Below are 14,922 nucleotides of genomic sequence, written 5' to 3' on the forward strand. Positions count from 1 at the left end.
CTACTGCATAGGGCTAAATGTCTAGGCATGTGTAAGTCACCTAATTGACCCTTAACCTTAGTAATTACTTTAATTATTAAAATAATTGACATTAATAAGATAAAGTGAGTTAATCTAATGAAATGCAAAGATTATTTGCATTAGTCAATTAGATGAATCTCAACCTCAACCTTTGATCTCAAGTAATGTTGAGATCTACTCTCAACCATCATTTTGGAGATTAGGGTTATGGTTTCAGTCAATAACTCAAACATAAAAAGGAATGTTGGGATAAGGGAGAGGACACATCTTGAGCACAAGACATAGTGGGAGTGAGATCTTCGTTATTGGGTGGAGAAGGAATTCCATTCAAGTGTGCAAGGTTTGAGAATTAGTGCAAGGGGCAGCAAGGGAAGGATCCAGATCAGCCAACGGATTGAAGGATAGATCAAGGGTTTGTTCAGCTGGATCAAATTCCAGGTTTATTGTTATATTTGTGTTTACCCTCAGAGGGTCATTCTCCCAAGAAGGGAGCCCTTGTATGCTGTAGATGATCTTTAATGAGACAGCAGAATTTTGAAGGGCAGAAATCTTTGTGTGCATGTGATTGAGATTGGCATGATTAATTTGCTTCCAATGTTATATTTGTTTTTACAAGTTAAAATCTCAGTTGTGTATTTTAGTCTGTATATCTGTATAATAATTATATGTTACTGCAAGGAATCTACTAGGTAGTAATTGGCCAGGTTGCTGGGGTTTAGGAAAATTAACACCATCATTGGTAATCAAGTTCTTGTACACATGAGCATAAAATCAGAGACAGTTTCTCCCATAAATGAAGGCTGCATGGGACTGACTTCTTGTGTTTTTGGCCCCTATTAAATGAATCGATTAGAGGGACCCTTCTTTATCCATCTATTGAACCAACCAATAGGGCAGGTTCTTGGCTCTTGCCTTATTCATTATCTTCCATGGCAGGCCCCGTCCATTCATTCCCCACCTTGCAAACACACTTTTGGTGCCCCCTTTATAATTCATTTAGGGGACTGATATCTGCAGTCTCTATAGTTTATATTCAATTAGCATTCCACCCTCCCACCAAAGGAGATTTTAGGCTCATAGACATCATCATTGCTGCCAAACCCATCATGGAGCAAGGAGAATAGAGAGAAAAACTCTTTTTCACATCAGCATGTAAGGCACACAAGCTTCCCACAAATTGATTTCACTCTTGTAATTTTCATATTCATTGTCTTCCATGGTCCCTTCTATTTGATTTTCACTTTATCAGGGTCCTTGTTTTCCTTATTGTCATATGATCTAACCTTAGATTGCATTACTTTTAGCAATGGAAGTGTCATTCATAATGCATTCTATTTATTATGTGCAGTGTTCAAGAAGCGACAGTCTCTCTTTTACAAACTCAAGAAAGATGCCCAAAACAATAATTTATGGTCAAAAGTGTGGGGAACCATCCTGTTAATTTTCTTACTACATTTTATATGTTGATGTTAATGTACATATACCATTATAAAGAGTCTCTAGAAGATTTAGTAGTTGTCTTCAGATTGTAAACATTATTTTACAAGCAAACAACGAAAAAGAAATTGACATGCATGACCAATAACTGGCATCTGTGAATGACTCATTGGAACACCAAACATCTTCAATAAAGTCCAGTATTACACATAACATTATGAAAGTCTGAAATTGCATGTATGGCTTCAACATATGTAACCTATATAAAAATATCTATTAGAGATATGTACAATGTGATTGTCTTGGCAACTTCATTTAAAAACCTTTACTCACTATGGTAAATGATGTAGTTCTGTTTTAGAGCAATCTGGCCAAGGATACCTAAATGATGACTACATTTGAAGTTCTATTTTTCAATCAAATGAGACCTTGTTCACAATTTGGGCTCCTCTAGCCCTGGCAAAATATAGGCCCATGTGGTGAGTTTCTTCCTGCAAAAGTGGCGATAAAATGTTAGAAACAGTGCATCAAAAAATAATCTCCACTTCATAAATTTACTTACATGAGTCTGTCCATATAAAAAATGCAGCAGCAGATGACTCTTCTAGGTAAAAGTTGGAGACATCATATTTCTCTTATCTTAAAAAAGTATATCTGTGGACTTCAAACTATGAGGTTCCTAACTTCCTACAACTCTCTTTCAACCAACACTGATTCAGAGCTTTAAACTTTAGCCTCCCAATCTCAAAGTAATTTTCCCCATGCTAATTTTTACGAAATATATGAAATCTGTTATATATTTTGTTAAGACTCTGTTTTCTCAGGAATAAATGTATGAAATCATTTATCTTTAGTGGATATATCTTCACAGGAAGAAAGGTTAACTTCAAATAGCATGCATGTAACAGTTCTGCTTCTATGTAAAATACGTATTCCATCAACTCCATTTTTCTTTCTCTTGACTACAGCCCAATATGAATGGAGAACTGCAGCAATTTTCCATCTAAAACTACTGCAAGCAATTATTTTTCAGCATCCAACTCAAGTAGTGAAGTTGCTATTCTCTGAGTATGTTGTCTAAACCAATCAACCTGATTTTAACTTCATTTGTTGGAGCCTTGGTAATTACCTCAAAATGACTATCAATAAGATTAGAAAAGACATTATCCTAGAGTATGAGTAAACTCAGTTGGATTTGAGTAATTCCATGTTCTTTTCACACACAGACCTGTCACTCACATGGGATAACCTTTTTGTCAATTTCACCAACTATTAAACATAAATCCAAAGAGGGTAACATAGGGTATGGAAACAAGCCTATTGTTAGCACCATAGGCTTATCCTACAGCAAGCCTCAATATATCTGACAAAAAGAGTTTTTTTATCCCCATTTTAAATGGCAAGCACATTGATATGAAATAATAATAGTTACAAGGAATAAAATGATAGAGAGAAAAAATCCACGCTAACAATTTCTGCCCTTCCGGTGAAAAACATAAGAATGACCCTGAACCATTGTTCTTTTTTTCTCCATTTTTTAATAGGCCCTTCCTTGTTATAGTGAATGTGTATACCTTCTTTGTTGACAAAGATTATGTCCTCTTCTATTTTCTTGTTCTTGTGATCTTGTATTGATGTTCATCAAGAATATGGTCTATGGTAAATTGGTCCCATTGTATCCGAGAACGATTGCAGTCTCTCTAACTCATCCCAAACACAATAGTCAGGAAAATCTGTTTAGAAGAAACTACTAAAATAGGGAGGAACGAAGTCTCTGTTAACATTAAACAATAGGAATGACCAATAGTTGGAATTGTTGCCTCAAAATCTAGCAGGCCTTGTGAGGGGACTCACAAGGCGAGGGCCAAACCCTATGGCAACAATGAGGAAGGATTGCCATTGTCACCTCAGCAATCTTCCTCCTGCTGTTTAGTGGAATTTCACCACAAGGGAGGCTTCCCTATATTCACCTATAAGGATATTCTAATTAGAGGGCTCAAGGTGATATAAATAGGCTAGGGAAAGATACCTTGACGATGGAATAGGATCAAGTCTTTCTTGTGAAGGAGCAAGTACTCTAACTCTAGACTAGACAAGGACTTCTACAAGCTAGGGCTTATTGATATGCAATGATAAAGGAGTACCTATACATATAGAAGTTAAAGAAAGGGTTTACTTAATGATAAGATCAACAAAGCAATAGGGTAAACCCTCAAATAGGCTTCAAGTTGAAGCTTGGCTAGGGATTAGGGTTTCTAAGGCACAAAATAGTTTGGGAAGGATGACATCAGCCTTATTTGGGGAGGATTCACCACAACAAATGCTAGATTTTGCATTTAAAAGGTTTATGGAGGCAAACCCTAGGATTCCATCCACAAACATCCACCCAAAATTATACTATAGCAAATTGGCGCTAGAAAAAGCCCCAACGGTGCGCCTTTAAAAGCCTAGGAGAGGTAAAAGAAAAGAAAATATTTTAGTTTTAATGATTTTTGATAAACACAACCTTGGTCAGTGCCTATTCTAACTTGCGCCTATGGAGTTTTAGGGTAGATTCTTAGAGGAAGATGAAAAGTGTTTGGAGTAAGTGGGGAAAGATAATTTTCGATTTGTAAAACCCTAACTATTTTTGTGAGGGGAGAAATTAATATAGAAGATGCACCCTAGGGGTTCTTCTATAGGTTTCATGGAAGAATAATTTTAACATGCAAAAAATTACCAAGATCTCCAATAAACAATAAGCATTTAGTCATGGAACATTTAGAAACCTTAGCAATAATTCATTCACATGCAAAATATAGAAAAATCAGCAATAAACTTACAACTTCTTCCAAGAAAATCCTTCTTTCAATCCCAAAAAGATATCTCCAAAGCAAAAATCAATCTCCAATAGTAAGATGCTCCACAAAATTCACATTTTTACCAAGTATAGTAGACAAGGCAATTCACACTCTCTAAGGAGGTTGAATTCACATGTGTGATGATGTCTAAATGAAGTGGAGGGATCCTCTATTTATATGAGGTCTATCCCTTCACTTTCAGAAAAATGAAAAATTAATTAATTAATTAAAAATTTAACAAAAAAAATTTAAAAATTAGCCTACAAGCCCTAAAATAAGTTTGACTTTGAGTGTTTGACAAGACAAGGGGTTACAAGCCAACCCCATAGCTCAAAACAATAAAATAATGCCATAAATTCCCACACGTGTGGATCAATGTCCTCCAAAAGCATGATGCCATCCACTTTTTGGGCCATAAATGCTACAAAAAGGTGTGGGATGGGCTAATGAGATGTCCCATCATCATAATCAACTCCAAGTCTTGAGGGGAGACCTCAAGAAGTGCCTCAAAGTGCCTCCATGTCCAAGAACCATGCTCTAGGTGCCTTACATCACCCTCTCAAGGGTTAGATGGGTGACATGGAACTATCTCTCTCCAACGTTGGGGCTCCAAGAGTGAGTACAAGTCCTCCCTAGTCATCTTGGGGATGACCATCATCATCTGAACTTCGGATCAAACAACACCCATCAAATAGTGTCAAGGCTATCATGGGGGCGTCCTGGGTCCACTAGATACCACATCATGTATATCCAATACAAAGCAAGATGAGCTCAACGTTTGAGCATCTAGGATTGCTCTAGGGTATCAATCATCATCTAGAATCATCAAAGTGCCCAAAGCTCTTATCTGGAGAGGCAACATTGAATTTGCAAGGTCATCACTTCTCTCTAGAAGATGCAAAATGGATTGGGCATGTTGTGTAGTGGAGTGATGTAATGTGCCCTCAAAGGCCTCTACTATTGTGTGAAGAACAACCTAGCAAAGCCCTATCAAGATCAAGTAAAGTCACCAATCATTAGGGACAATGACCACAAATGCATCATAGTGGACCATACTGAATTGTTAAGGGCATAATAACGCCTCAAACTGAGATCACCTTCAAATATCTAATTAGACAAAGTCCTGTAAAATTGTTCCCTACTTGTCTTAGGGATGGCTAAATGGTCACCCCTATTAGGTGCTTCCATCCCCTAAGGGGAATGTCCTAGGCCAACCCCTCAATCGATAGGTGTTTGTTATAATACTGGCAATTGAGGTGAAGGAATTCAAGGCAAGAGCCATGGGACTAGTTGATGGAGATCCATCATCCTGAGTGTATAGATGTAAGGAGGGGGCAACCATGGAGGCATGAGTTACCCCTTTCCTTAACCTGCTTTTCCACCCCTCTGGTGCATCTTTTAATTCCTTTTTATAATGCTTTGAATAGGAGCATAGCTTAAGAGCCCAAGCTTGCTTTTGATGATTTAGCATCTATTTACCCCTTAATGTGTCATGTCACCAATAAATAATTTTGCTAAATAAAATCCTCATTTTTGAAATTTTGGTGGTGGAGAAATATTTCGGCAAAGGAAAAAGTGGGTTGAGGAGTCACATAAATTTTGGGAAAAGGAAGGAAATAAACATTAGAGAAAAGAGAATTATTTTGTAAGTGGAATGTGGGGGCCACTCAAAAAGGAATTCAACCCCCCTTGAGAAATTCGCACTAAGAGAAAGAAAAGGGAGAGAAGGGAGTTTGAATTTGTGGAGATGGGGACCCACCAAGGAGAAAGGGACTGGTATCTATAAATAGCAATGTTGCAAAAATCACGATATTACCGCGATAACATGAAAAAATCGCAAGTTTTTCAAATTTCCGATAAACTTGCCCCATTACTATGCGGTTTTTTTTTCTAAAAAATCAGTGAAATTATCGCGCTAACTTCAAAAAAGCGCGATAATTTCGAAGTTATCGCGATTCGATGGGAAGTTATCGCGGGGGTGGCAGACAGCACGTTTTATAAGGGAAAACATGATTTTTTTTGTCATTTTGAATAGACAGCGGCGTGGATTGAGAGCTGAGGAGGAGAGGAACCCTGGAAGGCGTCTACTAGGGCAGAGGAGGAGGAAGCTTGGAGATTTTAGCATCCCAAGCAAGAGAACTTCGTCTTTGGATCAAATTTCTCCGACAAACCGTGGTTTCCAGGTATGGGCACCAAATTTGGCCATTTTGTTTTGGTTTTTTCTTGTTTTTGCTTGGGTTTCTATAATCCATTGTTTATCAAAGATTTTTTAGTGGATTTGACGATACTTTTTTTTTTTCATTTTTGTTGCATAGAGTGGTCAGAGTTCATTTTGGATTGAATTGAGGTTTTTTTGTTTGTTTGTCAAAAATTCAATGTGTTGTGTCATGTATGTAATTTTTTTTTTTTTTTATCACTTGCAATTCTTATTGTGCCATAGATTCAACTTCAAAGTTCAAACTTCATCTTACATTAAAACTCAAGAGTTCAACCAAGTTACAAACATGCCAAGGAAATTGGACCCTTTGTGGGAATATGGTGAACCTGATGGAAGGTTTGATAGATTGAATTTGTCTTGCAAGTTGTGTGGGCAGCATATGTCAGAGGGGGTTTATAGATTGAAGTATCACCTTGCACAAATCCCTGGACATGATGTAGGGCCTTGCAACAATACAAATGCGGAAATCATCCGAAGAGCCATGAGATCATTGGAAGAATTAGAGCAAGAGAGAGTGCTCAAAGCAGAACTGAAGAAGCAACTAGCAGGGAAGGTGTTAGGAGGTGAATATGGAAGTGGCACTGGTTCTACTTCAGCATCAATGTCTACAACCAACCATGTAGTTGCCTCATCATTTTTTGTTCCTAGAAACACGCCTAGTTCACAACCATTTATCACTTCAATGCTTAAAAAAAATGAGAAAGAACAAGCTGACAAGTTGTTGGACAAGTTTCTCCTTTGGAGTGATATTCCTTTCAGCGTTGCAAGGAATAATCCATTTTTCCAGCCTGTTGTTGATGCTATTGCAACTGTTGGCCCAGGGTACAAAATCCCTTCAAATGATGACTTTAGAGGTCGCATTCTTCAAGAGGAAAAGGTTGACTGCACCAAAAGATTGGAGGAGTTTAGGGCATCATGGGCACAAACAGGATGCACTGTGAATTTAGATGGTTGGACCAACTAAAAGGGGAGAACCCTTATAAACTTCTTGGTTAGTTGTCCCATGGAGACAATGTTTATGAAATCTGTTGATGCATCTTCACATATCAAAGCTGCAAAATTATTATGTGATTTGTTGGATGTGTTTATTTTGGAGGTGGGTGCAGAGCATGTTGTTCAAGTCATAACAGACAATGCTGCAAATTATGTTGCTGCTGGCAGGATGCTTATGGAGAGGCATCCTACTTTATTTTGGACACCTTCTGCTTCACATTGTATTGCTTTGATGTTGGAGGACATAGGAAAAATTTCCTTTGTCAAAGATATTGTTCACTCATCAAAAAGCATTACAAAATTTATATATAATCATGCATCTGTGCTTAGCTTTATGAGAAAATTCACCAACAACAAGGAGTTGGTGCGCCCCACCATTACACGGTTTGCCACCAGTTTCATATCTCTTCAATCCCTCTTGAATTTTATGTGGGATGTGAAGAGAGTGTTTCTTTCAAAGGAGTGGCGTGCTTTGACAATGAGCTGCAAACTAGAAGGAGAGGCCATATGCAGATTAGTTTCATACCAGGAAGACTTCTGGACGGGAGTGCAGGAGGTGTGCACCATTATTGAACCTTTGGTAAAGGTTCTTCGATTAGTTGATGGTGAGAAGCCCGCAATGGGCTATTTGTATGAGGCCATGGACAAGGCCAAAGAATCCATTCGGGCCTACTATGATGATAAGGGAGATGAGGGGTTTCAGAAACAACTCCTCCTATGAGAAGTGATTGATGAACGATGGAACAACACACTCCATCGTCCCATTCATGCTGCAGGGATCTACTTGAACCCACATTTTCTTACTCATGTGGATTCTTATTTGATGTTGAGATCATGGATGGATTCTTAACCTGTATTCAGAGGATGGTGCGATCTCCCGCAGAACATGCAGAAATCTCCAAAGAAATGGAGATATACAAGATGGCAAGTGGCACATTTGGCTTTGAGATCGTTGTAACTGATGGAAACACTACAATGCCAGGTATTTTCAAATTTCATTGTCTCTTCAAGTTCATAACTTCATACTTTGCTTCAAATTTCAAATTTCATTTTTTTCCTTATGTTTATCTTATTTGTATTTTTGTTGTAGATGCATGGTGGACTCGCTATGGTGTCAAAGTACCCCATCTGCGAGAGCTTGCCCTTCGAATCCTCATCCAAACATGTAGCTCCTCAAGATGTGAGCGCAACTGGAGTGTATTTGAAAAAATACACAACAAGAAGCGCAACAGGTTAAACTTAAAACATAAAATATTCCAAATTTCCAATTAATTTTTTGAATTCATTAAATAATTTTTTTTATAATTATTATTTTATGATCTTTGTACAAGTTGGAGACCCAGCGACTTAATGACATGGTCTACATCTACTACAATCTTAGATTGTGGGTGAAGCAACTTGAGAGGATACCTGATATGGAGGCCATCTCATTGGATGGGATTGACACCACTGTTGCGTGAAGGGTTGAGGCCGAGAGGCCTCTCATAGAGTCTGCCAATAATTGGTTAGAGCATGAGGTAGTGGAAGGTGTAGAGGGGGAGGAGGAGGAGGAGCAACAGGAGGAGGAGGTGGCACCACCTAGCCAGGCTACCCCTGCCACCAGTAGAGGACGTGGTCCACCTCCTGTAGCTCCTAGTTCTTCAGCTTCTAGAGCACAGCGGAGTCCACTGCCAACTCCACCAGCATCTACATCTAGAGGGAAAGGGAAAGCTATTGCATTTTCTCGCAAGAGGGGCAGAGGAAATCAGTAGTATTAGTTATTTGGTTCATTTCATTGTATATGACATTATGACTCATGATATGATATACATTATTATATTTTTTGTTGATATTTTGAGGTTGAGTTCGGACTCAGGAGTCAGGACTTACTATTCAGGACATGATTCATTGTTATGTGTGATGTAGCACTAGAAATGATATTACACATCTTAAATATTAGTTCTTTTATCATATTTATGTGTCAATGTATTTATTTTATGTTGTAGATGCTTTAGATATTAAAAAAATTGAAAAAAAATGAATACTTTTTGTATTTTCCGATTATTTCCCGATTTTCATGATTTTTTCCGATTTTTCCCCCTCGCTGATTTACTCTCGATAACGATTTTCACAGCATTGATAAATAGCACATGGAGGCTCCATTTTTGCATTGTTTGTCCATCTAATTCTGGAGATCGAACTCTCTCTTGGAAGTTGTTGAGCACAAGAGGAGCAGAGTTGTTTAGCTCAAGAGTTTCATGCAAAACTCTTCCTCATTTAAGAGAACTTCGAGTGTCTCCCTAGTGAGGCTTGGGGAAGTCTACTTTAGGACTTCCATTGAGTCAATTGTAGGTGTTTCCATCAGTTCATGCGCACTTACTAGGCGCAGAAGACAAATTTCAGGGATTAATTGGCGCAACTTCCCTTGATTGGAGTTTCCAGGCTTTTGCAAGGATTTTTCCTTTGGAGGAAGACAGAGATTGGGACCAGTTTGCAGCGCTGAAACAAGGGGATTCTTCTAGGCCGAATTCTACATTTCTTGGGCTTGCGCAAGGGGTGAATAGCAGAGGCTATTGGAAATCAGGAGGTTTTCAACTTATTATTTGATTTCCATTACATGATAATTACTTGAGAGACTGTTAACATTGTTTTATTATTATTATGTTTTCTTTCTTCATCAAGCAATTACCATAAAACACGATGATCATAGAAGACAATAGAACACAAGATATAGGCTCCAAGCCAGGGAAAAACCCCTCCAAGGGGAAAACCCAAAAAATTCTCTTCTTATAGAATCAAATCAAATGAGATATCCAAGACCCATAACCACATAAACTTCCACCTCTAGATGCCAAGTCAAACCTTCCTTTCTTCTAGCAAATTCATCAACAACAAGAGAGGAACCAAGACATATCTTCCTCAAATTCTAGTTCAAGAAAATATCCTCCCTTTCAGACTTCATCTCTCCACTTCTTCTCTGCCCTTTCTGCGACATTTCAAATCAAAAACCATCCAAGTGTGTGTGTAAATGAGCTCCATCTTCCCTCTATTTATAAAATTTAGAGGGGTGCGAATACACATGTCCTTTGGGGCAAGTCCGACTTGACAAGTAGGCAAACTTGGCATCTAGAGGGGTTTTTGTCCCAAAACTACATAATTAAAAATTCTTTTTATTTTTCTTTTACATTCGATCCAAATAAGACTTTGGCTCAAAAACCTGAAGGCATGAAGAACATGCTTGTCTATGAAAATAATAATAATTTTTCTTTTTCTTTTCTTTTTCTTTTTACATGAAATACATAATGATACAAATTATGAAGATCGAAACTAGTTACATTCTCCAACTAAGGTTGTGCAGCGATTTGGAGCTAGTGATTTGGATGGAGTTTTCAACTGAGCAAGTCGCTATTTCCGAAGGATATTTTGCAGAGAATTTCTCAGTCATTTTGCAGGTGGATTGAGTCATTTCACAGCAGATATTTCTCTTGTTGGGTGCAGAGCTGGCTAGTTGGGAAATTCACACCCTTAAGGGCCTTTTGGGTCAGCTAGAATTGGCCCAAGATATTTCTAGGTTTTGTTGGTTTGGGTGTGAGGAGCCTTCAACTAGTTTTTCAGAATTTTTGGAGCAGAATTGAGACCAAAAACTACAATTCGCTTTAAGCAACAACAACAGAATTTTCTAGGCAGAGCGAATTGCTAGATTGAGCCATTTTCAGTTGGATTTTTCACATTATTTCACCTGAGTGTTTGCATGCTTGTAGTAGCAAGCCCAAGTTCCATTTTCTATCACTAATGTACTCACATTTGCAGATTAATACCATGGCTCAGATTTTTGGCTCTATTTTATGTATGTATTGATTGTGGTTGTGTATTCAAAAATTTTAATTTTGTTGTAGCTATTGCATGTATTTGATATTCACTGTAAATTCCTAATTAGGAACATTACAGTGGTATCAGAGCATGTTCTTCGCCAACTGTGGGAAAAATTAGTAGGTGATGCCACCCAAGTATCAAGGAGTAGTGTTCCATAGAGGTAAAGGAAGTGGTTGTGGGAAGGAAGTGTTAGTTTTTGTAGCATCGAATGTGTTCTAGGCACAAAACTTGGTGGAGAGACTAAAATACATGAGATCTCCATAACCCATAATCGTTTTTGGAAATTCCACCTAGAAATGGCTTAATTAGATTATTAGTCCATTTTGATTATTTCCTAACTCTAGACTTAGGGAAAGGGGTTAATTAATCAAAATTAATTAAGTCAAGGTGAGAATAGTCTAGAAACTCACACGAATCGACTTAGAGATAATCTCAACCATTGATTAAGTTTTAATCATAGTCGTTGAAGTCTCAACTAGAGATTATAAGGAGTCGATGGGTAGATGGAGAACAGATTTTGCAGATACTCAGTGATCTAGACAGTTTGAGAGATCAAGTCAAAAATCGAGTAGCAAGTCTCAGAGGGGCAGAGACAATGATCTGGAGGAGGATTTCTAAATTTGCAAGAGGAAGAAAAAAGTCACTGAAGTATTCCACGTCGTAGCTACACAGATCAGCCGCAAGGGTCGCACGGATTTTTCTGATGTCGCAGATTAGGCCCGCGCGGGTTTTTCCAGAACAGACGCGCAGATCACGAGGGAGTTCCCAACATAGCCATGCAGGTCGTCAGAAGCAGATTCAGGCTGCACAGAGGTTGATGGCCAGATTTCAGAGGTCGCGAGTTTGCTTGTGGAGGGAGAGAATTATTCTCTCTAAGTATTTTTTATCAAATCTTACCATTTGGACAGCTAGTTGGGCATCTAAAGCTTGTACTCAGAATTCACTGTTGCATAATTAAATAAACCCTCAGTACTACATCAGTTTTCCCAAGTTGGGTTTTTCCAGGGACTTTTGTCGAAAAATAATTGTGTTAATTTTTTGTGTGCGTGTTAGCATTTCTCAGTTCCTCTTTTGCTTCCGCAATATTTATTTTTGGTGAAGAAATTGCAGTGTGTTTAATTTGATATTAATCTGAAAATTAATAAATTGTTAATCAGTTAGGAGAATTAATTCTGGTTGTTGTGTTTCAAGGAATTTTCACATGGTATCGGAGCATATTTGACAGACAAAAGGCTCGCAAGCGAAGAAGAGAAATTCGCAGCTCAGAGGGAGCCATAGGATGAATTTTTCGAACCACTACACGGGTTCGCTTAGAACACACACAGAGTTTCACAAGATTTTCCTGTACAGACACACGGATCGCGCGAGTTCATATAGAACAAACGTGCGAGTACAAAAACGTTGCGACTATAGCACAACCAAGAGCAGTAGCGACTCAGATTTTCACAAAGAAAATTCTTGTCTGGACACAAAGGGTTTCACAAGAGCAGAATTAGCATCGAGTGGAAGAGAAATTGCACACACAGAGGGAGATTTCTCTCAGAGGGTTTCTAGCCAAGAAATCTGATTTTCCCAGTTGCAGATTAGCAGTAGCAACTAGCATATCTACACATTCCAAGAGGGAGTGTGAGTAGCCGAGCAGAGGAAGAGGGAGTTTCTAGATCAAATCCATATATGGCCACAGCAGGGCTTAGAGATCAGGATAGGTTAGATGGAGCTTCCAACTATGTCATCTGGAAGGCTAGGATGTCCTTCCTTCTAGATGAATATGGCCTGAAGGCCTACATAGATAATGTGGTGGCAGCTCCCGAGGATGTAGATCAGCTCAAAGAATACAGTAAGAAGATGGCAAGGGCAAAGCAATTGATCTTGGATGGAGTCCGAGACCATATAGTCTCACATCTGGCAGATAAAGGTACAGCCAGAGAGATGTGGGTAGCTCTCTCCAAGGTACTTCCAAGCAACGAAAGATGTTCCTGGAAGAAAAATTGAGATGTATGAGGATGCTGAAGGGAGAAGGCATAGATCCCTTCCTCACCAGGATTTAGAAGGTATGAGATCAGCTTGCAGCTGTTGGGGCAGTGCCTCAACCATCAAAGCTAGTGTGATTGGCACTAAACAGTGTCTCGGAGGATTGGCAAGTGTTTGTCCAAAGTATATTGAGCAGAGACACTTTGCCAGGATGGGACACGATGTGGGTCAATTTGCAACAGGAAGAGTTGAGGCAAGCTCTGATAAAGAGCTCCATCAGTGTCAGCAGTAGCAGTGGATTGAAGAGTGTGAAGGAGGAGGAGAATGTGTCCCTTGCATCGAAAGGTCTTAGTCAACGGCAAGGGGAGCAAAAGAAGAAGAAGGACCTGTCAAAGGTCAAGTGCTTCAGATGTAGTGAGTTTGGTCACTACAGTACCCAGTGTCCTCTTAGGAAGAAGGAAAAGCAGGAGAAGCATGACCAGCGAGTAGCATTCATGGAAATAGACAAACTTTCCACTAGGCTAGCGGAAGAGTTTGCTATGTTCATAGATATACCTCTAGGAGTGAGGTGGGGTGATTTGGTGTTGTAGCCCTAGAGAGCTACTAAGAGTGGGAAGGGTCCTTGAGGAGTCCACCTCATGGATCATTACTTGGCTACGGGGGCCCACTGTATTCTGTAGCAGGATGGATCAGTGGCAGTTGATGAAGTTAGTACCAGAGTGACAGTTGCAGACTAGTAGCAGTCAAATGTTGAGGAGCGCAGTGTAGAGTTGGCAGCAGTGCAAAGTGGAACAATGCAGAGTCAACAGCAGCACAGATTCTTCAGCGACAGTGCAGAGGCTAGTACCAATAAGGACTCGGGAGACAGATGCACATACTGAACAAAGATGATTCAGTATTTTGGATGCTTCTCAGTTGTAGTAGTTCCAGTTGCAGCAGCAACAGATGAGAGGGAGTTGCAGTGCAGTTGTAGTGTTGGCAGTGTCAACAGCAGCACACATGCAACATCAGAGTTGCGCAGTGGTTGGTGGGCAGTGGTGGCCAGACATCAGCAGCGTGACAGAGGATAATAGAAAAACAAGGTGTTGTGGCAGAGTGTGCAACACTAGAATACAATCCTCGCTAAGAGAGAGTGTTTAGTTTTTGTAACATCGGATGTGTTCTAGTCACAAAACTTGGTGGAGAGGCTAGAATACATGAGATCTCCATAAATCAGATATCGTTTCTGGAAATTCCACCTAGAAATGGCTTAATTAGATTATTAGCCTATTTTAATTATTTCTTAAGTCTAAACTTAGGGAAAAGGGTTAATTAATCAGAATTAATTAAGTCAAGGTGAGAATAGTCTAGAAACTCACACGGATCGACTTAGAAATAATCTCAACCATTGATTAAGTTTTAATCATGGTCATTGAAGTCTCAACTAAAGATTATAAGGAGTCGATGGGTAGATGGAGAACAAATTTTGCAGACACTCGGTGATCCATACAGTTCGAGAGATCGAGTAGAAAGTCTCAGAGGGGCCGAGATAGTGATCCAGAGGAGGATTTCCAGATCTAGAGGAGGCAGAAGTGTTAAGGTTGGGTATGT

At 39.1% G+C, this 14,922-nt stretch overlaps 1 protein-coding gene across 1 annotated transcript in view; it reads right to left on the bottom strand.

The window, feature by feature from the left end:
- Positions 1–1,644: 1,644 nt before the first annotated feature.
- NIC1 (nicotinamidase 1) overlaps positions 1,645–14,922 on the bottom strand; it is a 150,396-nt gene continuing 137,118 nt past the window's right edge. Inside the window, exon 5 of the mRNA XM_089446939.1 lies at positions 1,645–1,949. Within this exon, the coding sequence (XP_089303065.1) occupies positions 1,872–1,949 (78 nt within the window). The 3' untranslated portion in view covers positions 1,645–1,871. The remainder of the gene's footprint in view (positions 1,950–14,922) is intronic.

Source organism: Pinus tabuliformis, chromosome X, assembly GCF_031772625.1.
Source record: "Pinus tabuliformis cultivar Carrire ecotype Pingquan chromosome X, CPIR1, whole genome shotgun sequence".
Lineage (NCBI taxonomy): Eukaryota > Viridiplantae > Streptophyta > Pinopsida > Pinales > Pinaceae > Pinus > Pinus tabuliformis.